This window comes from Amblyraja radiata, chromosome 13, assembly GCF_010909765.2.
Source record: "Amblyraja radiata isolate CabotCenter1 chromosome 13, sAmbRad1.1.pri, whole genome shotgun sequence".
Classification (NCBI taxonomy): Eukaryota; Metazoa; Chordata; class Chondrichthyes; order Rajiformes; family Rajidae; genus Amblyraja; species Amblyraja radiata.
The window spans coordinates 38572447-38600436 of NC_045968.1; the positions used below are offsets into that span (position 1 = coordinate 38572447).

At 44.6% G+C, this 27990-nt stretch overlaps 3 protein-coding genes across 5 annotated transcripts in view; 2 read left to right on the forward strand and 1 right to left on the reverse strand.

Annotated features, from left to right (window-relative positions):
• Window positions 1-27990, reverse strand: part of med12l (mediator complex subunit 12L) — a 586849-nt gene that overhangs the window by 113884 nt on the left and 444975 nt on the right. The window lies entirely within an intron of this gene.
• LOC116979902 (P2Y purinoceptor 12-like) lies at window positions 174-3362 on the forward strand. Its single transcript, XM_033031838.1, has 2 exons — window positions 174-312; window positions 2223-3362. The coding sequence occupies exon 2, from the start codon at window positions 2225-2227 to the stop codon at window positions 3239-3241; it is 1017 nt and encodes a 338-aa protein (XP_032887729.1). The 5' UTR covers window positions 174-312; window positions 2223-2224; the 3' UTR covers window positions 3242-3362.
• LOC116979901 (P2Y purinoceptor 13-like) lies at window positions 195-27908 on the forward strand. 2 transcript variants are annotated; one of them, XM_033031836.1, is made up of 2 exons: window positions 195-312; window positions 26761-27908. In XM_033031836.1, exon 2 carries the CDS (start codon window positions 26773-26775, stop codon window positions 27820-27822), a length of 1050 nt encoding a protein of 349 aa, XP_032887727.1. In that variant the 5' UTR covers window positions 195-312; window positions 26761-26772; the 3' UTR covers window positions 27823-27908. The 2 variants fall into 2 exon arrangements, with proteins under 2 accessions (XP_032887727.1, XP_032887728.1); XM_033031837.1 differs by lacking the exon at window positions 195-312 and adding an exon at window positions 18398-18663.

The window sequence follows — 27990 nt, forward strand, 5'->3', positions numbered from 1 at the left end:
CACGCTGTATAACACTAATTGCCGTCACATTGTTCAATGAGCCAAATTCTCAAATCAAATACAAGACAGGGAAAGGGCTTTTGTTGGTGATACATAACCAGGCCAAGAAAGCAGAACTACTGACAAAGTCAGCAGCTTGTCAGATCCGAGCGCTTCCGCTCCGTAGGGCCAACAAAATATTTATCTCCTCAGAGGGACTGTTTCCTGAAGACATTATGTTCATCAGACATTCGCTCGCCTTGGCATAAAGCAAGACAATTTGAGACCCACAACCATCCCAACCAGTGGAAACAGCAGGCGGCAGCAAAGAAGGTAATGAAATGAAATATCAGAGAGATTAATGGATGGATTATAAACGTGCAAATTGATATCATCATTTCTATTCTTGATAATACTGTTATTGTTAGGGGCTGCACTGTCGCCCAGTGGTAGATTCGCTGCCTTAAAGCATCAGAAACCCAGGTTCAATGCTGACTACGGGTGCAGTGTGCACGGAGTTTGTACGTTCTCACTGTGATGCCGTGGGTTTTCTCCGGGTGTTCTGGTTTCCTCCCACATTCCAAAGATGTGCAGGTTTGTTGGCTAATTGACTTTTGTAAATTATAAATTGTCCCTAGTGTGTAGGATAATGCTAAAGCACGGGGTGATCACTGGTCGGCATGGTCGAAGGGCCTGTTTCCATGTTGTATGTCCAAAGTAAAGTTTAAAGTTGCTGCATGCAGAGTGGAAGCGGTTTCATTTTATTTCCCTTTTTACGGGGGACTTTGGGAGGAAAATGGTTATATTTACACAATTTCATCATAGAAAATCAAATGGAACAAGCTGTGATTTTGAAAGGAGAAATGTTGCGGTCATGGAAATAGTGTTGTTCTCTTAAAACAATTGCATATTGCGAGAAGAGACCGTATGGAGCTCACAATTAATTTCAACGCTGGCGGAGTTTCTGTTAAGGATTGGATCGGTGGGGATACAGTATAACCACCTTCACTCCAAGTCAAATTCCCAAATATGAATTATGAAACTAAACTGCTATATTTTTGTTCCCATCTTTAACATGGCATTGTAAGCTGGGGCCTATTTATGAAACTGATGTTTGTGAGTCAGACTTTACTTTAGAGATACAGTGTGGAATGAGACCCTTCGGCCCATCGAATCCGTGCCGACCAGCGATCACCTGTAAAGTCTGTACGTCTTTAGAATGTGGGAGGAAACCGGAGCACCCGGAGAAAACCCACGCTGTCACAGGGAGAACGTACAAACTCTGTACAGACATCACCCGTAGTCAGGATCGAACCCAGGTCTCTGGAGCTGTAAGGCAGCAACTCTACCGCTGCGCTGCCCCACATATCCTGTTCCAAAAATCAGTGCTGGTTTAGTTTAGTTTATTATTGTCACACGTACCAAGGAGCAGGGAAAAGCATTTTGCCTCAAGCTATCCAATTAAAGAAAAGACTGTGCATGGTTGCAATCAAGCCACCAACAGTGTACAGATAAAGGTTACAGCATTTAGTACAAGATACAGATACAAGATTAACCATAGTTCAGAGGTCCCCAGTGAGATAGATGGGAGATTCAGGACCACTCACTAGTTGGTGTGAGGACGCTTCACTTACCTCATAACAGCTGGGAAGAAACTGTCCCTGAATCAGGAGGTATGTGTCTTCACACTTCTATACCTCTTGCCTGATGGGAGAGGCGCAGTGCATCAGAGAAAGAGTGGTAACTGGCAAAAGGTAGAAGTGTAAAAATGCTCGCCCCCTGAGCAGGCAACTGAATCATCCTACCACACCTAGAGTGCAGTCCGCAACTACGATCTATCTCACTGGTGACCCTCGGACCACCTTTGATCAGACATTACTGGCTTTAACTTGCACTAAACATTATTCCCTTATCATGTGTTGGAAAGAACTGCAGATGCTGTTTTACTCCAGCATATTGTGCCTATATTCCCCCATCATGTATCTATACACTGTAAATAGCTCGATTGTGATCATATAGTGTCTTTCCGCCAATTGGTTAGTACGCAACAAAAGCTATTCACTGTATCGCGGTACACGTGACAACAAACTAAAGTAAAGTAAACTGGAGACAAGAGAGACTGCAGATGCTGGAACCGTGAGCAAAAAACCCCATTTAGCTGTCACTGTTTATACTTGGCAAGTTGAGTACAACACAACAAGCTTAAATCCTTCTCAGTTTCTTGTTTAAATTTGTTCTTATAGAGATGGCTCTGAACGAGACAGGAAGCTTCTTCAACTATTCAAACATTGCGGCAGAAGTCAAGTGTGCCCCAGATCGCAGGAACAGCCAAGTGATTTTCTCCATACTTTACACCATCCTTTTCATCGCTGGCCTTCTGATGAACAGCCTGGCTATTTGGGTGTTCTTTGAAATACCAAGCAAGTCAAACTTCATTGTGTACCTTAAGAATACCGTCGTGGCCGATGCACTAATGATACTGACTTTCCTGTTTAAGATTATCGTTGAGTCACGGTTCAGAACACCTGCGTTCCAAGTCTTTGTCTGTCAGGTTAGTTCAGTCATCTTCTACCTGACTATGTACATTAGCATCATATTCCTAGCACTGATAAGCATTGACCGCTACCAGAAGGCAGCAAAGCCATTTGGCCGTTCTGCATCGTGCAAACCCAGAACCGCCAAAATTATCTCGGCGTCCATATGGCTGTCTTTGTTTCTCTTGGCTTTGCCCAACATGATACTCTACAAGCGAAGTGCCATAGCATCAAACGAACGCAAGTGTTCCTTATTCAAGACCGAGCTGGGCTTGAAGTGGCACGAAGTGGTGAACTTCATCTGCCAGATCATCTTCTGGAGCAGCTTGGTGGTGATAGTTGTCTGCTATGCCCTGATAAGCAGGGAACTTTATAAATCCTATCAGAAAACGGGAGGCAGCTCCAATCAAAGGAAGAAGATCAACCTCAATGTTTTCCTTGTGCTGGCTGTGTTCTTTACCTGTTTTGTGCCCTTTCATTTTGCCAGGATCCCGTACACATTGAGCCAAACCCGAGATGCCTTCAAGTGCTCAGTTAGAATTGCCCTGTACTACATCAAGGAAACTACACTCAGCATGATAGCGTTAAATGCTTGCCTCGATCCATTAATTTACTTTTTTCTATGTCGATCATTCAGGAACATGCTGTTCAAAAAGCTGAGATTCTGCAAAAAGAGACTGCCAAAGACACAGAAAAATGTACACTCAAGTACGGACACTTCACTCTAGATTACAAGTCGACGTAACAAGCCTTTACTTTAGACTTGGACTTTAGATATACAGCGTGAACACGGGCCCATCCGCCCACCGAAACTTCACCAACCAGCGATCACCCCGTGCACTAGCACTATCCTACGCATTAGGGACAATTTACAATTTACAGAAGCCAATTAACCTACAATCCTGTATGTCTTTGGAGTGTGGGAGGAAACCGGAGCACCCGGAGGAAACCCACGCGGTCACAGGAGGAACGTGCAAACTCCGTACAAGACAGCACCCGTAGTAAGGTCGAACCCCGGTGTCTGGCACTGTAAGGCAGCACCTGTACCACTGCGCCACTGTGCTACCTTTATTTAAAGTGGAGTTTAATTTCACATGCACAAGTACGCTGAGTTACAGGTACAATGAAAATCTTGCTTGCAGCAGCATCACAGGCACATAGACTCAGACCAAACACAAAAACAGATTATAAATAAATTGCACATTAATTCTACAAGGCAGTGACAATAAAAAAGACAGCGCAGGAAAACAAGATCTTAGTGCAAAAATACACAATAGAAAACAAGTCCATGGTAGTGCAAGAGGTGGTCTGTGGTGTTCCATTGCCGAGATGGGATTAGGTTGTGTGGATCGGTTCAAGAACCTGAGGTTGCAGCGACACAGTGGCACAGCGGTAGAGCTGCTGCCTTACAGCGCCAGAGACCCGGGTTCAATCCTGACTACGGGTGCTGTCTGTACGGAGTTTGTACGTTCTGCCTGTGACCGTGTGGGTTTCCTCCCGTTGCTCTGGTTTCCCAGCACATTCCGAAGACATGCAGGTTTGTGGGTTTATGTAAATTGTCCCTCGTGTGTAGGATAGAACTAGTGTGTGGGTGATTGCTGTTTGACACACGGTCACGGTGGGTCAATCAGCATATTTCCATCGCTGCATCTCTAAAGTCTAGCGGCAGCAGTGAGAAGAGGGCATGACCCAGATGATGGGGATCCAGAGAATAAATGATGCCTTCGTGAGGTAGCGCCTGGTGGAGATACATTCGATGGTGGGGAGTGGTGTGGCTCTGATGAACGGCTGAGTCCACCACTCTCTGCAGCCTCTTGGTGTTCCCGTGTGTTGGGATTGCTGTAGTAGACCGAGGTGCTGGCACGTCCTCTTTGTGATGACATCTATGTGCTGGGCCCAGGACAGTTCATCCGAGATGCAAATATCCAAATGTTCATTCCATCATTCTTGTTACATAACAATCACAGGATTGCAGAAAGGATGTGGAGGCTTTGGAAAGGTCGCAGAGGGAGTTCAGCAGAACGTTGCCTAGATTAGGGGGTATTAGGTTCAGGGAGAGGTTGGACAGACTTGGATTATTTGCTCTGGAATGCTGGAGGTTGCGGGGAGACTTGATAGAAGTGTATAAAATAATGAGAGGGATAGATAGGGTAGAAAGTCAGAACCTTTCTTCCACAGGATGGTAAAATCAAATACTAGAAGGCATAGCTTTAGCACGAGTGAAGTTTAAAGGAGATGAGCAGGGCAACTTTTATTTTACACAGAGTGTGGCGAGTGCCTGGAATGTGCTGCCGGGGGTGATGGTTGAGGCAGATATGATAGTAGTAGTTAAGAGATGTTTGCATAGGCACATGGACATGCAGGGAACGGAGGGATATGGATTCTCTACAGGGAGATAAGAGATTGTCTTCGGCACAGACATTGCGGGCCAAGGGACCCATTCTTGTGCTATACTATACTCTGAGAGTTGGTCAACATGGTCATTTAAATGCCCCACACATGTATCCACCTAGCTCTGGATTTAACATCCCATATGAAGCCTGACACCTCTGGCAGTACAGCACTGAAGTGGAAGTTTATGTTAGACAGTGGAGAATTAACCCCAAACTTCTGAATCAGATGGAAATGCTAATAATTGACATCTGACAGTAGGTTACAAGCAACGGGCATCATCCGTGGTTATTCGCTGTAGGCAAACAAACTGTATGGTCACCAAACATACATAAACATCTACTGAGGTGCACCGGTAGAGTTGCCGCCTTACAGCGACAGACACCCGGGTTCGACCCTGACTACGGGTGTTGTCTGTACAGAGTTTGTACGTTCTCCCTTTGACCTGCTTGAGTTTTCTCCAGGTGCGCTGGTCTCCTCCCACTCTCCAAAGACAAACAGGTTTGTAGGTTAATTGGTTTCGGTAAAATTGTAAATTGGGCCTCGTGTGTGTAGGATAGTGTTAATGTGCGGGGATCGCTGGTCGGAGCGGACTTGGTGGGCCGAAGGGCCTGTTTCCACGCTGTATCTGTAAACTAAACTAGACCATAGGACATGGAGCAGAATTAGGCCACTCAGCCCATTGAGTTGCATGCACACAAGATCCAAAACATACTCCCAAAACTGCTACGGCGCAAATAGGAAACAACATTCATTAATAGGAAACAACATTCATTAATAGGAAACAACAACACTCTGGCTTTGCCACAAATGCTGGTGGTGGAATCTCAAACCTCAATTTGATCACAGGCATCTCTATGATTCCACAACACAATCCATCTGAGGAACGGTCTGGCCTCACAAAGGGAACTTCTTCACCCTCAGAACTTTGCATGTTTATCTCCAGTATAAGATTTGTTTAAAATTGACGTTGCTCTCCAAATCACAGACTAAATCTGTAGCTTTATTGATGTCATAGAGTCGTAGTAACAACTTGACCACGCCGACCAAACATGTCCCTTCTAAACTAGTCCCTCCTGCCTGTGTTTGGGCCGTATCCTTCCAATCCTGTCGTATCCATGTACTTGTCCAAATGATACCACCTGCCTCAACTACCTCCTCTGGCAGCTCGTCCCATACACCCACCACCCACTGTGTGAAAAAGTTGCCCCTCACGTTCCTATTAAATCTTTCCCCCCTCACCTTAAACCTATGGTACCTGGTTCATCATTTCCCTACTCTGAGCAAGAGACTCGGCGCATTCACCCGATATATTCCTCTCATGATTTTGTACACAATACACACATTGTACACAAATGTCTTTAGCACATTTAAAATCTGACTAACTTACTGGCATTCGTAATGTGACTATTAAATATGATTATACTGACTGATCTTTCCGACACATGTTCTAAAGATGCTGGGTTGAAGACTTAACATGAGGGTTTGCAAAGACTACTCAAGATCCACAAATCTGCACTGTTGGCTTTGAACAACTTAAAACAACTGCAATAATATTATTTACTATTGACATCCTGCATTGTTTCTCTCAGTAACTAATATCATCACGCATTTTGGACAAAAGGTCTTCTGTCATATACATTAATATCTGCTACCTAACTCAGAATTTTTTTTTGTAAACCCATTGATTGTTGACATCTACTGTAATTTTTAATCCAATTTATTCAATAAAATGAAAGATATTTTAAACCTAATTATACAGAGTTCTCATTTTTGTAAAATACTGCCATGTAACTAGCTGATACAATACAATTCAATTTATTGTCAATAACCATCAACCCTAGACATACAAAGAACTGAAGATGCTGATTTACCAAAAAAACCCACAAAGTGCTGGAGTAGCTCAGCAGGTTAGGTAGCATCTCTGGAGAATATGCATAGGTGACGTTTCGGGTCGGGACCCTTCTTCAGACTCAGAGACAGTCTGAAGAAGGGTCATGACCCAATGTGTCACCTATCCATGTTGTCCAGAGATGTTGCCCGACCTGCTAAGCTACTCCAGCACATTGTGTCCTTTGGACATACTGAACTGTCAATGTTGCATCATCTTGTTTTGCATACCCAACATGAAAAGTGGTGCTCACTCATATGAGGAAGCTAGAATGGAGGAAGTAAAGGGGGGAAAGAGAGCCTAGAGAATCAAGAAGTGCTGATGCTGTGGCACCCTACACCTCCGTCAGCAGTGTGAAATAAACCTTCAAGTCTAGTTTGATCTAATGAGTCCGTGAGACCACAAGACATAGCAGCATAATTAGGCCATTCGTGCCACTAAGTCTGCTCCACTATTCAGTCATGGCTGATCTATTTTACCCTCTCAACCCCATTCTCCAGCCTTCTTCCTATAATCTTCATGCCCTTCCTAATCGAGAACCTACCGCCTTTAAAATATCCAATGATTTGGCCACAGACGTCTGTGGCAATGAATTCCACAGATTCGCCACCCTCTGGCTAAAGAAATTCCTTCTCATCTCCATTTTGAAGATAAGTTATTTTATTCTGAGGCTGTGTCCTCTGGGTCTAGACTCTCCCACAGTGGCGCAGCGGTAGAGTTGCTGCCTTACAGTTAGTATCTTTGTTGTGCCTTACAGTTGGTGTGGACTCAGTGAGCCCAAAGGGCCTGTTTCCACTCTTTCGAATTGAATCTTTCAATCAATTCAATCAATCAAATAACTGGGTGGCGCCAGAGACTCGGGTTCGATCCTGACTATGGGTGCTGTCTGTATGGAGTTTGTACGTTCTCCCTGTGACCTACATGGGTTTTCTCCGGTTTCTTCCCACACTCGAAAGACATACAGGTTTGTAGGCTACTTGGCTTGGTAAAATTGTAAATTGTCCTTAGTGCGTAAAGATGGTGTTAGTGTGTAGGGATCGTTGGTCGGCACGGACTCGGTGGGCCGAAGGGCCTGTTTCCGTGCTATGTCTCTAAGCTAAACTCTGCAAACATCCTTTCCACGTACACACTATCTGGATCTTTCATTATTCGATAGGATGCAATGAGTTCTCCCTTTATCCTTCTAAACTCCAGCGAGTAAAGGCCCAGGGCCTTCAAACTCTCCTCATACATGAACCCAGTCATCTGGGATTAGTGTCGAGGCACCAGCTGGTCACGATCGATATTAATGATTTGAAAGATGCGATCAAATCACGTTTGCTATTGGTGACAGTGCAGCCTGTGAAGAGGTTGCACAGAAGTCTCTTGTAACAAATCATTGATTGATCGAAAGATACAGCATGGAACAGGCCCTTCGGCCCACCAAGTCCATGCCGGCCATCGATCACCCGTTCACACTAGTTCTATGTTATCGCATTTTTTCATCCACTCCCTACACACTAGGGGCAGTATTACAGAGGCCAATAAACCTACAAACCCACACGTCTTTGGAGAGTGGGAAGCAACTGGAGCACCTGGAGGAAACCCACTCGGTCACATGTGTTTACAACAAGAGCGTGCAAACCCCACATAGAAAGCACCCCAAGATAAACATGTAACGTAGGCTACTGCACTGCAGGGTAGCCACACGAATTATAGCACCACCCTTTAGTTAATTGATTGAATTGATAGAATTGATTGAAAGATACAGTGGAAACAGGCCCTTTGGGCTCACTGAGTCCACACCGACCATTGATCACCTGTTTGCAAGTTCTATGTTATCCCTGTTTCGCACCCTGCGCATTAGAGGGAATTTACGGAAGCCAATTAACCAACAAACTCGCTTGTCTTTGGAATGCGGGAGGAAACCAGAGCACCCGGTGGAAACACATGTAGTCACAGGGAGAACATGCATACTCCACACAGACAGCGCCTGAGGTCAGGATCGAACCTGGGCCTCTGGCGCTGTGAGATGTGCCACTGTGTCAATTTCAAGACAGTAGTACTGATGTCCTACTGCAATGATATACAACGCTGGTGAAACTATACCTGCAACATCAGGGAATCAGGTCTCTCACTGCACAAGGAAGGATATACTTATGATAGAGTGCGGAGAAGATTCACCTGATTCACTTTTGGCAGAACAGGTTCATCGTGTGAAGAGACATTATGAAGACTGGATCTGTGGTGTAGAAGAATGTAAAGAATTAAGAGGTGATCTTACTGAACCATATACAATTCTTAGTGCTTTGTAGATGGATGTGAAACTGTTTCCCTTGGCTGGAGGTCTCAGTCTCCATAAAGGTTGACCATTTTGTGCTGAGGGTGGTGTTGGCTAGCTCACTCAGCCTTCTCAAAATGGAGACTGATTTAGGGATGGGCTATTAAATGCTGGTTCACCCTGTAAAGTTAACATCCCTTGAATAAATAAAAGAAAACCTATTTTGAACATCATGATATATAGCTTAGTTTCAGTTTAGAGATACAGTGCGGTAACAGGCCCTTCGGCCCACCGAGTCCGCGCCGACCAGCGATCCCCGCATATTGACACTGTCCTACACACACTAGAGACAATTTGAACTTTACCAAGCCAACTTACCGACAAACCTGTACGCCTTTGCAGTGTGGGAGGAAGCAGAAAATCTTGGAGAAGACCCAGGCGGTCGCAGGGAGAACGTACAAACTCCATACGGGCAGCACCCGTTGTCGGGATCGAACCTGGGTCTCCGGCGCTGCAAGCGCTGTAAGGCAGCAACTCTAGCACTGCGCCACCGTGCCGCCCTTATGATACAGAATTATCAAGAAAGTGGTGGAGCAACTCAGCAGGTCAGTGTGGCTGGAGAACATGGATAGGTATCCTTTCGGGTCGGGACCCTTTTTCAGACTGACCTGAAACGTCACCCATCTATGTGCTCCAGAGATGTTGTCTGATCTGCTGAGTTACGCCAGCACTTTGTGGCTTTCTTTGGTATAAACCAGCATCTACAGGTCCTTGTTATTAGGCATAAGATTACTGCGATGGGGTACACTGGGCTTGTCGAGGGGCCGAGGAGGAGGTAGAGACAGACGCTGCATTTTTTACTGTCGAGATACAATGTAGAAACATGCCCACCAAGTTTACACCGACGAGCGATCACGCCTATGCTAGTTCTATCCTGCACACTAGGTACAATTTACAGAAGCCAATTAACCTACCAACCTGCACGTCTTTGGAATGTGCGAGGAAATCAAAGCACCTGGGGAGAAGGCAGGAACAGGGTACTGATTGGGGATGATCAGCCATGATCACATTGAATGGCGGTGCTGGCTCGAAGGGCCGAATGGCCTACTCCTGCACCTATTGTCTATTGTCACCTGGAGAAAACTCACGCATTCACACAGAGAACGTGCAAACTCCGTACAGACAGCACCCGCAGTCAGGATCGAATCAGTGTCTTTGGCGCAGTGAGGCAGCAACTCTACTGCTGCGCCACTGTGCCGCCCATTCTCCAAACTGAGAACTGCTGATCCATTCGCAAAACTTCAGTCGGTAAACTTGACAACGCAGAGAAAAATGAGTGTGCGCCGTGATGCAGTGAGGAGGTTTCTGGCACATTTCAGTTCACCTGCCGTTAGCGCCACGAGTCTCTAAGTTGCGTCCACGAGTTCCGACGTTACAGCTACGTTAATCGTACGTTATTACCACGAGTTTTAACGGGGTACCTCGTGGGTCAACTCGCACCATGAGACAGGGGTTTAACACTCATCTCATGCCAAAATATTACTTCTGATATTCAGAGCCAGTTGGTTCAGTTCCTCTGCAGAAAAGAAATTGAAAGTTGCCACTTTACAAAAATTTGTCAAAAGAAACCATGAACTGCTACAACTATATATTTGATGACAATTTCCTGCTTGATCCTTGCCCACTGAAAGTACCCTACAGAAGTCAATTAGCAGTAACAGGATCGGTCCACGTCAGCATGGATTTACGAAGGGGAAATCATGATTGACTAATCTTCTGGAATTTTTTGAGGATGTAACAAGTAAAATGGACAAGGGAGAGCCAGTGGATGTAGTGTACCTGGACTTCAGAAAGCCTTTGATAAGGTCCCTCACAGGGATTAGTGGGGAAAATTAGAGCACATGGTATTGGGGGTAGGATATTGACATGGATGAAAAATTGGTTGGCATAGAGGAAACAAAGAGTGGGGATTAACGGGTCCCTTTCAGAATGGCAGGCAGTGAGTAGTGGGGTACCGCAAGGCTCGGTGCTGGGACTGCAGCTATTTACAATATACATTAATGATTTAGATGAAGGAATTAAAAGTACCATTAACCAATTTGCAGATGACACAAAACTGGGTGGCAGTGTGAACTGTGAAGAGGATGCTATGAGGGTGCAGGGTGACTTGAACAGGTTGGGTGAGTGACCAGAAGCATGGCAGATGCAGTTTAATGTGGATAAATGTGAGGTTATCCACTTTGGTGGCAAGAACAGGAAGATGCAGTTTAATGTGGATATATGTGAGGTTATCCACTTTGGTGGCAAGAGAAATAGGTCCTTCTGCAGTTCTACAGGGCCCTGGTGAGACCACACCTGGAGTATTGTGTTCAGTTTTGGTCTTCTAATTTGAGGAAGGATATTCTTGCTATTGACGGAGTGCAGCGTAGGTTCACAAGGTTAATTTCCAGGATTGCGGGACTGTAATATGATGAAAGAATGGAGCGACTGGGCTTGTCTTCACTGGAATTGAGAAGGATGAGAGGATATCTTATAGAAACATATAAAATTATTAAGGGATTGGACACGCTAGATGCAGGAAACGTTCCCGATGTTGGGGGAGTCCAGAACCAGGGGTCACAGTTTAAGAATAAGGGGTAGGCCATTTATAACTGAGATGAGGAAAACCTTTTTCACCCAGAGAGTTGTGAATTTGTGTAATTCTCTGCCTCAGCAGACAGTGGAGGCCGATTCACTGGATGCATTCAAAAGAGAGTTAAGGGCTTGTCCCACTTGTGCGACTTTTCAGCGGACTGCCTGCGACCTTCAAGCTCGAGGCACTCGCCTGAAAAATCGCGAACTGGAACCGCGACCGTCAGAGCGGAACACACACACACACACACACACACACACACACACACACACACACACACACACACACACACACACACACACACACACACACACACACACACACACACACACACACACACACACACACACACACACACACACACACACACATCGCAAAGGCGGGGGCCAGGGAAAGCGGGGGAGCAGTGTCTGAAATTCACACAGTGCAGCCAAGGTGATACAGACACACACCGCGATGAACAGGAAGGTTAAAGACTGCTAGCACAGTGTACGGTAAGTCCTTTAAAAGGGCAGGGGGGGGGGAGAGGGGTGGAGAAGTGGGGGGGGGGAGAAGGGGTGGAGACACTTTTAAGATGCCAGACAACTTTTAATAAGCCAGAGATACACAGCTGTGAAGTTTAGTGGGCATTTAACATTACCGGTCGGTTTTCCTTGGTTCTAAAAACTCGTACTTACGTTTTTTCCCCAATGAGCCAATGAAAATGCCCGGTCAGCAAAGGAGAGTAACTAAAACTACCTACGACTGCCTCGACTACCTACAACGACATGGCACCTACGAATACAAAAGTATCGATTTTTTTCATGCCGACCAATACTGAGGCCGCGACTAGTTCCCAGAATGCGGGAACTCCTCTCGACCATGAAGGAGACTCACCAGAGACCACCAGTGAACATGTGGCGACCATGTGGCGATCATGAGGCGAGCGTAGAGCCTCCTGCACTCGCCTAAAAAGTAGCCTAAGTGGGACAGGCCCTTTAGATAGAGCTCTTAGGTCTAGCAGAATCAAGGGATATGGGGAGAAGGCAGGAACGGGGTTCTGATTGTGGATGATCAGCCATGATCACATTGAATGGCGGTGCTGTCACGAAGGGCCAAATGGCCTACTCCTGCACCTATTATCTATGTATCTATGATATGACCCTGAATGTCTTGGGAAAGTAAAAGCAAAAAATAGAAAAGGCAGGCTGTACATTAAATCATGAGAAATAAGAGCCGAGGAAGCTGTGGGGGCTGACTCAATAGGTGAAAAAATTAAAATGCAAGCAGTGCAAACAAACATTTAGCAAAGTAATTGGTATGTTGGGTTTCATTATAGTTTAGTTTAGTTTATTGTCACGTGTACCGAGGTACAGGTACTCGGGGCTCTCGTGGACATTTTTCAACATGTTGAAAAATCTTCACGAGTCTTCCTGAGCTTACCGTGTTTCCCGAGTACCTGCCGCTAGCGTTACGAGCCGCTAAGAGTCGTCCCCGAACTCCGATGTACCCGCTACGTTCATTCTTCGTGCTTACCACGAGCTTGATTTTTTTTTAAACTCGGGAGAGCACTTGAATGAACTCGTACAGTGGGACAGGGCCATTAGCATAGTTGCTAAATCTGGAAAGAATCGTGCATAGAACTGCACCATCCCAAGGAATGATCGTAGCTCTGACACCTTGTTGGGTTTTGCCGCTTTCACTGTTGCTCCCACTTTCGCCTTCACAGGGTGAAGTCCGTTGACGTCTACTTTGAGACCAAGGTAGACCACCTCTGACCACGCAAATGCACATTTACTTTGTCGCAGTTTGACATTGTGGCAGTTCAGTCGTATGAGAAATTGCTCAAGGATTTCCAGATGTTCTACCATGCCCTCTGTGAATATCAGTAGGACATCCTGGTTGCACACACAGTGCGGAATGCCTTGTAATATTTTGCCCATGACAGTGAAAGATTTTTGGGGAGGATTTCACACCATAGGGCAGCTTTGTATATGAATACAAGCCCTTATGTGTGTTGATAGTCAAGTACCGCTGACTTTCCTTGTCGACATTGAGTTGGGCATAAGCGTGAGATAAATCCAGTTTAGTGAAGACTCTTGCTCTGCTATGTTTTGCGTACAGATCTTGCGAGGTTGGTAACGGATATTGTCCATCGTCAACGGCTTGGTTGATTGTGACTTTGTAGTCACCGCATAGTCGAACAGTTTTGTCGGCTTTGGGTACGGCCACAATTCCACCACAGTACTCCATTCCGCTCTAAACTGTCAAGTTCTTCCTCCACTTGTTGCTTTAGTGCATAAGGTCTTGCTTGTCGAATATGTGCAGAGTACCCTGTTATTCCCGTGTAACTGTCGGCAAATATTTCTGCATGTTTGCTTATGACGTTTTCAAGACGTGATTTGGACAAATCGACGCTGAAAATGTTCTTCCAGTCTAACTTTATTCTACTCAGCCAATCCTTTCCAAGGAGGGTTGGTTTATTTCTGTAGCGGGCCATTACGATGGGCAATGTTACTGACTGACCATTATGCTGAACTTTACAGTTCATTTGGTTGCATGTCTCCAAAATTTTGCCCCAACAGGTTCTCAGCTTGACCTTAGTCTCAAACAATAATGTCTGTGGGAACTTAGTTTCGTACAGGTCTTTGCTCATGACCGAGCAACCTGCTGCCGTGTCGATACACATATCAATTAACTGTTCATTAATCAATAGTTTGGTTCGAAAGCCCTTGCCTTGGCTGGTTGTAGGCTTATCGATGTTGGTTGCATAAATGGCGTACAACCCAAGTTCATTTCCATCTGGGTTCATCTCCAAGTTGTGAACTCCTTTCTGGTGTTGTCGCTTGTTTCCCACACGTTGTTGGTTTCCTGTTTGAAGTTTGGCCCGACATGCTGAGGCAATATGACCTTTCTTCTGGCAGTTGTAGCACTTGGCCATTTTGAAATGACAAAATTGGGATGAGTGATTACCGTTGCAACGATAACAACTGGCTGAACTCGGCTCCCCATCATACTTTGGTTTTGGTTTAGCACCTCTTGTTTTGGCCATAGGCACTGCCTTGTGACTGTAAACGGCCACTGCAGTCTGTGGTGGGCGAACCTTGCGAGCATTCTTTGATGCCATCTTCATTGTGGTAGCAATCTTTCATGCTTTCTAGAATGTAAGATCTGGAGTGTTCATGAGTTTGGACTGAATTTGTTCACCCAATAGACCACAAACAAATCTGTCGCGTAGTGCATGTCCGAGAAATGTTCCAAAGTTACAGTGCAAAGTTAAGTTTTTCAAGGCAACAATGTACTCATTGATTGTCTTATTCTGCTTCTGGTTTCTAGTGCCAAATTTATAGATTTCTGCAATTTCCAGAAGCTTTGGATTGAAGTGTTCCTCCAACTTCTTCATAATATCATTGAATGGCACGTCTTTTGCCTTTATGGGTGCAAGGAGATTCAAGAGTGTGCCGTACACTTCAGGGCCGATCTCCGTGAGCAGAATTGCTTTCATGTGTTCACAAACGGCCTTATTTGTTTCAGTCACTATCTCTCCTTCACCGCTAATCTCCATTATATTGTTTGCCATGAAAAACATGTTTGCTCTCTCCATATAGGAGCTGAACGGCTCTCTAATCTTGTCAAAAGTGCCAAGGTTTCCGATGTAGCCCGCGGACACTGTCATCGTGTTGTTCTCTTTTTTTTTAAAGTCCGTTCAAAAACCAGGATTTCCTGTCTGTTCTGGTGTAGCAATTCACCTAAAACTTAGCTGTACAAAGGCTATACAGCTTGAGGAACTCGACAAGAAAAGAGTCTAAAATCTGATACAATCCCAAGGACTTGCTTCGTAGACATAACATAGAGATAGCCTCACAAATTCTCGATGATTTGTACAACTGCTGTTTTAAACTACAGTTCCATACATAGAAGGATCTGTGGCCTATCGTGTCCAGTTCGAAAACAACTGCGACACAGCTCCGTATTTGCTGTTTAAAATGTTAAACAATACTGCATGTTTCAAAACAGTCCTGCACCGAGTTGTGAATTTGTGCAATTCCCTGCCAGAGAGGGCAGTGGAGGCCAAATCACTGGATGGATTTAAGAGAGAGTTAGATAGAACTCTAGGGGCGAGTGGAATCAAGGGATATGGGGAGAAGGCAGGCACGGGTTACTGATTGGGGACGATCAGCCATGATCACAATGAATGGCGGTGCTGGCTTGAAGGGCCGAATGGCCTCCTCCTGCACCTATTTTATATGTCTTTTCTACGTCTATGAAGAAAAACCTACAGTGACCAATGATGCATGGTTGTTTAGCTAGACTCTGCTAAACAGGAAATTGAACCAACTGACCACAGGCTGGAAATAACCAAGGGTGATCAGCCACAGCATCAACTCAATAAAAAGACCAAGTAGTTACATTAAATTATTTTAGAAACACCAATTCAGAATACCGCAGGGATCTGAAAAGAAGGAACAACTCAAATTAGATATGAATTTGTGAATGAAGGGTCTCAACCCGAAATGTTACCTATTCCTTTTCTCCAGAGATGCTGTCTGACCCGCTGAGTTACTCCAGCTTTTTGTGCCTATTTTGAATTTATGATAGTTCTTCATACAACTATACCATCGGTTCCATTCCTTACTGTTCTGCATCTGTTATTCTCTTGTTTTATGTTTATATTAGAGATACAGCATGGAAACATGCCATTCGACCCACCGAGTCTGTGCCAAACAGCAATCATCCACAAGCTAGTTCTATCCTACACACTTGGGAGAATTTACTTAAGCCTACAAACCTGCATGTCATTAGTGTGTGGGAGGAAACCGGAGCACCCAGAGAAATCCCCGTGGTCACAGGAAGAACATACAAATTCTGTACAGACGGCGACAATAATCAGGATCGAGCCCGGTTCTCTGGCGCTGTGAGGCAGCAACTCTACCGCTGCACCCCTGTGCCACCCTTCTAATGCCAATTCCCGTTGTAAAGCATTAGTTGACTAATGCACAAATCAAACTGCTGGAGGAGCTCAGCAGGTCAGGCAGCATCTGTGGAGGGAAATGGACAGATGACTGAATGATTGATTGATTGAGGGATACAGTATGGAAACAAGCCTGCCGGCCTACAAAGTCCCTGCCGACCTCCTCACACACTAGTTCGGCTTGGGAAGCTTCTTCAGACTGTGAAGCTCTACTGCTTGACCACTGTGCCGCCTTCACTGTATTCAACAATAGTGCAATCTGAGTTACAGAACACACACCAGTCACCTCTTTTGTGGATTTTTGCTTTGGCAACAAAGAGTTTTGAATATCTTTCTTCTATCTCATTGAAGAAGTAAACAGTGGCGGCACAGTGGCGCAGCAGTAGACCTGTTGCCTTACAACGGCAGAGACCTGGGTTCAATCCTGACTACAGGTGCTGTCTGTACAGAGTTTGTAACAGTTTGCCTCCCTGTGACCAAGTAAGTTTTCTCCAGGTGCTCCTGTTTCCTCCAAAGACATGCAGGTTTGTAGATTAATTGGCTCCTATAAAAATCATCCCTAATGTGTAAAGTAAAATTAATGTGTTATGGTGACTGATGGCTGGCGTGGACTCGATGGGTTGAAGGGCCTGTTTCAATGCTGTTTCTCTAAAACTAAAAACCTCAATGACACCTTTCGGTGTTGGAACTGCAGATGCTCATTTACACCAAACTTGGACAAAAAATGCTGAAGTAACTCAGCGGGTCTGGCAGCCTATCTGGAGAAATGAAATAGGTGGCGTTTCAGTCAGAAGGTCTCAACTCGAAACTTCACCTATTTCTTATCTCCAGAGAAGCTGCCTGACCCACAGAGTTACTCCAGCATTTTCCGTCTATCTTCAATGGTGAGCTTTCTTGTGGACAAGTAGCACACGACTCTTGAATAAAAGAATATAATTCAGTCCAAATTATTGATTTAACTCGTTGAAATCTTATTCGGATAAATAGTAACAGTACTTTAAAAAAGTGCAATCTGAATTACACAACACAAACCAGTCTACCTGTTTTAAGGATTTTTATATGGCATCAAATGGCTTTTAATATTCTGAAGTGTCTTCTACCTCTTTGAAGAGGTGAACACGTTTTAACAAAATAAGAATAAGGAGTAGGCCATTTAGAACTGAGATGAGGAAAAACATTTTCACCTAGATAGTTATGAATCTGTGGAATTCTTTGCCACAGAAGACAGTGGGGGCCAATTCACTAGATGTTTTAAAATTAGATTTAGCAATTAGGGCTAATGGAATCAAGGGATATGGGGAGAAAGCAGGAACAGGCTACTGATTTTAGATGATCAGCCATGTTCATATTGAATGGCAGTGTTTGCTCGAAGGGCCGAATGGCCTACTCGTGCACCTTTTTTCTATATTTCTATGAAAGAGAAACGTATTCATATCTAAACTTACAAAAATGCAAGGCTTTCTAAACTGTGAGTGCTGGTTCGTCTGTAAATTTCCCCAGGATAGCCATTTCCCACAAGTAAAGTTCCCCTTCTTTAGCAAAGCATTACTGGTTTTAATTGGGCAACCACGGATGTGGAATAGAGACATGCAGAGACAACCGCTGACACAGAAGTGGTCACTTGTCGTGATGCTATTTTAAATGCAGCGTCTTTCCATTGGCGAAGCCAATAATGTTTCAAGAATATAGGTGGGACGGCTGCACGCTTAAAAAATCGACCATTGATCATCACCTCATGAACAGATCGGTTGACCGGGATTCATGACAACCTGCTCACTTGGTAAATCACCTGTAAGCTTCAAAGAGTGACTGTTTACTTGTCCTGCAACTCTCCATCAATAAACAAAACTTGGTCAACGAATTACACAGAAATTCTTAAAAATCAATGTAACTCATTACTACGGCTGCCAACAGGAAATCACAGTGAAATAAGGAACTACAAACTAATCAGGAGATACATTTGGTGTCATGGACGTTTAGAATGAAACAGCTCTTAACAAGTTCTCTTCATCCATTGTTCAAGATGTAAGTATAATTTATTCATCATTACGTGGTTGATATCTAAAGCCAGGGGATCGAGGAAAAACCAGGGAAATGTTCTAGTCTTAAAGAATGAGACTAATAATACACAGTATTATTATAATTACTTCAAAGACTGTTAAGCGAGTGGAAATGTGAACAAGGTTTTTGATTACAATTCTGCAGTTAATTTAAAGTGACGAGACATGGATTCAAAATACAGTAGTGACACGAGGAACTGGAGATGATAAAATCTTCAGCAAAAACACACAGTGCTAGAGGAATTCAGCTGGTAAAGCAGTATTTATGGAGGGAAATGACGTAACATTTTCAAAACGTTGCTCCTCAGATGCTGCCTGATCAGTTGAGTTACTCCAGTACGTACATTGAGTTTTGGATTCAAATATAGTTGTGCTAATACCAACAAATTATTTTCAAAGTGTACTGAGCAAGTTCTGGAAAGTTTACAGCATAAAATATTGAGGGCAAAAACTCTGCAAATGTTTATGTCAGCGGGCTCAGAAATGGAAAGGACTGGAATGCAGGCTCACCGAGAAGTACTGAAGGTAATCCAAATTCCAAACGCGAATGGAACCGAAAGCTTATAGACCTGGAACCGACAGAACTCAGATCTGGTATCGAACCAACAGAATGCAGATCTAATTAGTCATTGGTGATGATCTCAGGTATTTATACCAAGTGATAGATTAGGGAGCAGATTAAATGCAAGTGTAAATCCTAATAGCTCAGAAAGAGTCTCAAGTGTCTGGTGGCATGCCAAGTGTGACAGTTTATTTGATTCCCATTCATGGTCATTGGTGAACTGGGTGTAATTCCCAAATTCACAGATGGCCTTGCATTTATAACTTGTTTAGTTTATTGTAATGTGTACTGAGGTACAGTGAAAAGCATCTTCGTTGCGTGCTATCCCAGTCAAAGACTTTACACGATTACAACTCTGAAATAAGAGTTTCAACTTGAAACGTCACCTATTCCTTTTCTCCAAAGATGCTGCCTGACTCGCTGAGTTACATGATTACATCCAAGCTGTTCACAGTGTACAGATTCAGGATGAAGGGAATAACATTTAGTGAAAGATAAAGTCCCGTAAAGTCCAATTAAAGATAGTCTGAGGGTCTCCAGTGAGGTGGATGGGAGGTCAGGACTGCTCTCTAGTCGGTGATAGGGTGGTCGGAAGGTTCTGCCTATCCACTCTAGCTATGCCTCTCATAATGTTATATACTTCTATGTTGAAGTCTCCCCTCAACCACCGGCATTCTAGAGAAAATAAATCCAATGTATCCAATAACCTCTTGTAGCTAGTACCCTCTAATCCTGGCAGCATTCTGGTAAACCTGTTCTGTATCCTCTCCACACCTTCCACATTGTTAGAGACCAAACAGTAAAATGTTAAAGTTGATGGAAGAGCAGAGAGCACGAGGACTTTTGTACATGGACCGTTGGGCCAGATTTAGAATGCTGTTATAAACACCTGTGGAATTCTGTACTTTGTTAGTTGAGTTAAAAAAGGAAATGATGCATCCATGGCACATAGTTCAGATATGTTTAATATATATATATATATATATTTATCTCTACCGATGCTGGAAGACTGAAATAAAAACAGAAAATGCTGGAAACATTCATAACTAAAGGGTCTTCAACCTGAAATATTAATTCTCTCTCCATTAGAAACATAGAAAATAGGTGCAGGAGGAGGCCATTTGACCCTTCGAGCCAGCACCGCCATTCGAGCCACCACCGTCCCCTATCAATAACCCGTGCCTGCCTTCTCCCCACATCCCTTGACTCTACTAGCCTCTAGAGCTCTATCTAACTCTCTCTTAAATCCATCCAGTGATTTGGCCTCCACTGCCCTCTGTGGCAGGGAATTCCATAAATTCACAGCACTCTGGATGAAAAAGTTTCTTCTCACCTCAGTCTTAAATGACCTCCGCTTTATTCTAAGACTGTGGCCCCAGGTTCTGGACTCGCCCAACATTGGGAACATTTTTCTTGCATCTAGCTTGTCCAGTCCTTTTATAATTTTATGTTTCTATAAGATCCCCCCTCACCCTTCTAAACTTCAGTGAATACAAGCCTAGTCTTTTCAATCTTTCCTCATATGACAGTCCCGCCATCCCAGGGATCAATCTCGTGAACCTATGCTGCACTGCCTCAATCACAAGGATGTCCTTTCCCAAATTAGGAGACCAAAACTGGACACAATACTCCAGATGTGGTCTCACCAGAGCACTATACAACTGCAGAAGAACCTCTTTACTCCTATACTGAAATCCTCTTGTTATGAAGGCCAACATTCCATTAGCTTTCTTCACTGCCTGCTGTACCTGTAAGCCAACTTTCAGTGACCGGTGTACAAGGACGCCCAGGTCTTGCTGCACCTCCCCCTTACCTAACCTAACCCCATTGAGATAATAATCTGCCCCCTTGTTTTTGCCGCCAAAGTGGATAACCTCGCATATATCTATATTATACTGCATCTGCCACGCATCTGCCCACTCACTCAACCTGTCCAGGTCACACTGCAACCTCCTAACATCCTCTTCACAGTTCACACTGCCAGCCAGCTTTGTGTCATCTGCAAACTTCTAGTTAAGTGTAGTTGTTTGTGTTTTTTAATACTGTTTTTAACTGTGTATATGTGGGGGGCGGGGAGGAGGAAACTTAAAAAAATCTCTTCCCTGCACGGGAGACCCGACCTTTTTCCTGTCAGGTCTCCGTTGGCGTTGGGGCCTAGCACCGTGGAGCGGCCATGGAGCGGCCTCCAGCCGGAACGACCTGGGGGCTCCGGTCGCGGAGCTGTGGACTACTCACCATCGTGGGGCTGGCCGGCCTCGGAGCGTGGGGAGCGGTGGTGGCTCGCTGCTGCGGCCCGGCCCGGAGCTCGGAGCCGCCAGCTGCAGCCTCAGGTCCGGTGGACTGGAATATCGGGAGCTCGTGGGTCCGGGTGAGAGACTGCTTTTCGGAGCTCCCGCAACGCGACTTCTCCCGCCCGTGTTGCGGGGTTGGAACGACCCGGAGCGGGGCCGTACATCGCCCGGCGCGGCCTAAAATGGCCGTGGGACTCACCATCGCCCGCCTGGGGCTTCAACATCGTGAGAAAAATGGTGCAGGGGAGAGAAAATACTTTGCCTTCCATCACAGTGAGGAGGAGATTCACTGTGATGGATGTTTGTGTAAATTGAATTGTGTGTGTGTCTTGTAGGAATTGTCTCTGTTTGTATGGCTGTGAAAACGGAGTTTCGTTTGAGCCTCACTGAGGTTCAAATGACATGTAATAAATATTCAATATTCAATTCAATATTCAATATTCAATTCAATTCAATATTCAAACTTGCTAGTGTTGCTCCTAATTCCCTCTTCCAAATCATTAATATATATGGTATTAATGATAACAGTTGCGGTCCCAACAACGAGCCTTGCGGCACTCCATTCGCCACTGCCTGCCATTCTGAAAAGGACCCGTTCACTCTTACTCTTTGCTTCCGGTCTGCCAACCAATTTTCTATCCATGTCAACACCCTACCCCCAATACCATGCGCTCTAATTTTAGTCACCAGTCTCCCGTGCGGGACCTTATCAAAGGCTTTCTGAAAGTCTAGATACACTACATTCACTGGCTCCCCTTCATCCATTTTACTTGTCACATCCTCAAAAAATTCCAGAAGATTAGTCAAGCATGATTTCCCTTTCATAAATCCATGTTGACTTGGACTAATCCTTTTACTGCTATCCAAATGCCCCATTATTACCTCTTTAATAATTGACTGCAGCATCTTTCCCACCACCGAAGTCAGGCTAACTGGTCTGTAATTCCCCGTTTTCTCTCTCGCTCCTTTCTTGAAAAGTGGGATAACATTAGCTATCCTCCAATCCACAGGAACTGATCCTGAATCTATTGAACATTGGAAAATGATCACCAATGCGTCCACTATTTCTAGAGCCACCTCCCTGAGGACCCTGGGATGCTGACCATCAGGCCCAGGGGATTTATCATCCTTCAGTCCCATTAGCCTACCCAATACTATTTCTCGCCTAATGAAAATTTATTTCAGTTCCTCTACCCCCTTAGATCCTCTGTCCTCCAGTACATCTGGGAGATTGTTTGTGTCTTCCTTAGTGAAGACAGATCCGAAGTACCTATTCAACTCTTCTGCCATTTCCTTGTTGCCCTTAATAATTTCACCCGTGTCTGCCTTCAAGGGACCCACATTTGACTTTGCTACTCTTTTTCCCTTAACATATCTAAAGAAGCTTTTACTGTCCTTCTTTATATTCCTGGCCAGCTTTCCTTCATACTTCATCTTTTCAGCCCGTATTGCCCGTTTTGTTTCCTTCTGTTGGCCTATGAAAGTTTCCCAATCCTCTGGCTTCCGGCTACTCTTTGCTGTGTTATACATCTTTTCTTTTAGTTTTATTCTATCCCTAGCTTCTCTTGTCAGCCACGGTTGCCTCCTACCCCCCTTAGAATCTTTCTTCCTTTTTGGAATGAAATGATCCTGCGTCTTCCGGATTATGCCCAGAAATTCCTGCCATTACTGTTCCACCGTCATCCCTGCTTGGATCCCTTTCCAGTCTACTTTGGCCAGCTCTCCTCTCATGCCTTCATATTCCCCTTGGTTCAACTGCATCACTGCCACTTCCGATTTAACGTTCTCCTTCTCAAATTGCAGGTTAAAACTAATCATATTAGTGCATTTGATGCAGTCTGACCTGCTGAGTATTTACAGCACTCTCTGTTTTTAATTATAGTTTAGGTTCTATTAGTAATGTGGGCATCTCACTTTAGGGAATCCTACGGTGGATGCAGAGAGCTAGATATATAGTACCAGGGGCGAGAAACTTCAGCTACATGGACAAGCAAGATGCTGAATTACAAAAAAGGCACAAAGTGCTGGAGTCACTCAGGCAGCTTCTCTGGGCAACATGGATAGGTGATGTTGCAGGTCTGGATCCTTATTCAGACTGATTTAAGTTGGATGGGAGAAAACTGAAAGAGGGGAGGGGCGGCTCATAGTTTGGCAAGTGATAGGTGGATACAGGTGAGGAGGGTGGGTTGATTGGTAGATGGTCGAACAAAGGCCAGAGATGAAAATATAAAAATTGTGAGATAAGGACATAAGGATAGATTCGAAATGTAAATCCTTATCTCCTTATCGTGTGCTTTTTGTCTTCCCATCTCCGGCCTTGTATAACCGTCTGCCAATCCAAAACCCCTCCTCACCTGTATCCACCTATCACTTGCCAGGCTTTGTCCAGCCCCCACCTCTCTTCCAGCTTTCTCTTCCCCACTACAATCAATCTGAAGTAGGGTCCTGACTTGAAATCCTGACTTAAATGATACGGTCCTGACTTAAGTAGGGTCCTGACTTAAATGATAACCTAATGTATTTGTTCCCCCCCTTGTGGGAACAGTTAAGAAGGAATTTCATAGTTGTTCAACAAACTGGAGGCACGGCACTATTGCAAAGTAGTGGGACATCACCTTACATCTGTAACAAAATGTTGGAGACTAGCTGGAATATTGTCTGCAGTTCTGGTCACCAAACAATAGGAAGGACTAGACTAAGTGGGACCCATTGGATCCCATGTTCACACTGGAGGGCTGGTCCCCTGACGCAATATTCCACCTCTCCACCAATTCCAATATTGGTGGCCAGTGGGGGGGGGGGGGGCTTTCTGGAGAGCTGGTATGGGTGTTGTTGGCTGCAGGGACTACTGGTCCCCAGAGGGCTAGTATGGACATTGTGGGCCAAATTGACTCTTGGGGTGGCAGCTCAGTCCCTCAAGCCTGATGTGCTCACTCACGGCTGGTGGGCTGGCAGTTGACTCACGGCTATTCCTTGAAATTCCATTTCAAGCAGAGTGCAAGGCCACCAAATTCAAATCCATTTTCCTACCATTTCAAGCAGGGTGCAAGGCCACCAAATTCAAGTGCAGTTTCTTACCTCTTCGAGCAGGGTGCAAGGCCACCAAATTCAAGTGCAGTTTCATACCATTCAAGGGGGGTGCAAGGCCACCAGATTCAAATGCAGTTTCATACCATTTCATGCAGGGTGCAAGGCCACCACATTCAAATGCAGTTTCATACCATTTCAAGCAAGGTGAAACTACCATAAAACCACACAAAACACCACACTCACAGTTCAGTAGACATTCTGTTTGTTCAGTTGATTCACAGCTCAGACAGAGTTGTGACCTCCCTCCCCCATCATACAGAGACTGAGCCACACCCACACTTCTGGGTTTTATAATCCCTCCCCCTTCCACCGGAAAAGGTGTGGCCTTCATGGCGTGATTGACAGGAGAGAGAATCTCAACATTTTTTAAACACTAATAACACTTTTATTTTAATAACACTTGATGGGAAGAATCCTCTGCACCTGATCAGCAGAGGGGGACTGAGTAAGATGGGCAAAAATCACAGCCATAAGTGGTAGCGTTTTACCTAAAATCAATATAGTGCAAACTGAAAGTTGTCAAGTTGTTCGCTTCTTCAACCCAAAGAGCCATTAGCAGTGCATTTTTGCTTCTTCAACCGAAAGAGCCATTAGCAGTGCATTTTTGCTTCTTCAACCGAAAGAGCTATTAGCAGTGCAGTTTCGCTTCTTCAACTCAATGAGCCATTAGCAGTGCATTTTTGCTTTAACAACCCAAAGAGCCATTAGCAGCGCATTTTCGCTTCAACAACCCAAAGAGCTATTAGCAGTGCATTTTCGCTTCAACCCAAAGAGCAATTAGCAGTGCATTTTTACTTCAACCCAAAGAGCCATTAGCAGTGCATTTTTACTTCAACCCAAACAGCCATTAGCAGTACATTTTTACTTCAACCCGAACAGCCATTAGCAGTGCATTTTTACTTCAACCCAACCATATTTTCATTTTCAAACCACATTAAGGACACTCACAGTTGAGTAGACATGTGTTCAGTGTTATTCAGAGCCCAGAGAGACGTGAACCTCTGGCTTCCTCCAACTTGCAGAGACTGAGTGAGGCACACCACTTCCTGGTTTCCTGGGAACCCCCTCCCTCCAGCAGGGGCAGCAGAGAGAATGGCAATTTATTTTAAAACATTAATATCTCTCTGATTTTTCATCGATGGGAAAAATCCTCCGGTCCCGGTAGGGGGAGGGGGCTCTGAGCAAGGTGGCCAAAAATGACAGCCGTAGGTGGCGGCGTTCTCTCGGAAATCGCAGCACAGCGAGCCAATAGCGGTCAAGATCAGACTTTTAATAATATAGATATGATTAAGAGACTGCAAAGAACAGATTGACAAGGATTTAGTGGAACTGGAGGGCTTGAATTAGAAGGAGAGGCTGGATGGGCTGGGACCCAGCCTGAAGAAGAGTCCTGACCCAAAACGTCACCTATCCATGTTCTCCAGAGATACTGCCTGACCCGCTGAGTTACTCCAGCATTTTATATCTTGATGTCAGAAATTTTGAAATTGATAAGATGAGTAGTTTGTAACATGTTTAACCATAGAGCTTACATACTGAGGAAGCATGATGGGAAAAATGTACAGCATAGGGAACTTAAGGATGTTAGTGACGCAATAAATAGATGTGTCCTAGCGTATAGGTTTTACAGCACAGCTAGATTAGTTAAAATAAACATGTGGGTTGTAAACTAGGCTGAGGGCAATAAAACTCTTCAGTGACTTTTATTGCATTCATTTGATATACAATGGGATAATGGTTTACTAAATAACGGGGAACATAAGGTGAACGATATCTCTGAGGAAAGACAATAATGAAACGATATGTAGAAATTGATTAGATGAATTATTTCAAAAATGTAGAATCCACATGCAGCCATTGTGTCGTGAGAATATAAAAATGCTGTGGGTGCTGTGAATTCTTGAAACACTTCAGGTTCTCTCAGAGTGTTTCCCAGCATGCACTATCAAGACATTGAATAAACCGACTTGTTCGAGAAACACCACTGTTCTGCAAGATGTTTCATTTTGTAATTCAAGGTACAGGTGAAACACAAAATTCCATCCAATACGTCTTTTTTATTAAATGATTATACTCTCAAGAACTACAGACAAGTAACTTTTCCCTATTTGTTTTCCAGCATAAATAAAAAATGACTGTTACCCTTGGTCCTTCCAACATGAACAGCTCCCAATTCAACTTCAACCTGAGTACGTCCTCACCAGGGAAGTGTGTACGGAATACCCGGGTCACCCAGGTGGTGTTTCCTGTTCTGTACACGCTGCTCTTCATCGTCAGTATCATCCTAAACGGCCAGGCAATCAGAATATTCTCACAGATCCCGAGTAACTCTCCCTTCAACGTTTTCCTGAAGAACATCATGGCTGCCGACTTGCTCATGACTCTGACGTTCCCCTTGAAGATCCTCAGCGACACCAGGCTGGCTCCGTGGCGGGTCCGTTGGTTCGTGTGTTGCTTTTCGGCCGTGATGTTCTACTTCACCATGTATGTCAGCATCATTTTCCTGGGCCTCATCAGCTTTGACCGCTTCTACAAGATCACCAGACCCTTTGGGAAATCGTGCATTAGTAAGACTCGGTCCAGCAAGTTGCTATCTGTCGTCGTGTGGGCCACCATGTTTCTTCTATCCGTTCCCAACACAATCTTGTCAAATAAAGAGCCCACGCCGGATCTGGTGAAGAAGTGTGCCAATCTGAAGGGTCCTGCTGGATTAAGGTGGCATGCCATTGTAAACTACATCAATCAGATCATCTTCTGGGCGGTGTGCATCATTCTGGTAGGGCTGTACACCGTAATATCCAGGAAGGTCTACGAGTCTTACGTAAAGTCCAAAAGTAAAGATGGCAAAGCCCAGAGAAAGACCAAAGGCAAAGTGTTCCTCATCGTGCTGGTCTTTTTCAGCTGCTTTGCGTTCTACCATTTTGTCAGGCTGCCTTACACGCTCAGCCAGATGGGAAAAGTGAGGGACTGCTGGGCGCAAAACGCCTTGTACTATATGAAAGAGACAGGACTCTGGCTGTGTGCCTCAAACACCTGCCTGGACCCTTTAATTTACATTTTCTTGTGCAAGCCATTCCGATCCAGGATATTCAAGAAAGGGATAAACAGAACGACCACGAAAATGATCTATAGAATGACACAGAACACCATAAATGAAGACCAAAGAAGTGGAGCTCCATAAGACAAGTCATTTTCAACCTAGTGCTCTTGCAGATAGACACAAAATGCTGGAGTAACTCAGCAGTACAGGCAGCATCTGAGAGAAGGAATGGGTGAACTTTCGGGTGAAGACCCTTCGTGCATTGTATTGTATTGTAATTAATTTATTAGCCAAGTATGTAAAAACATA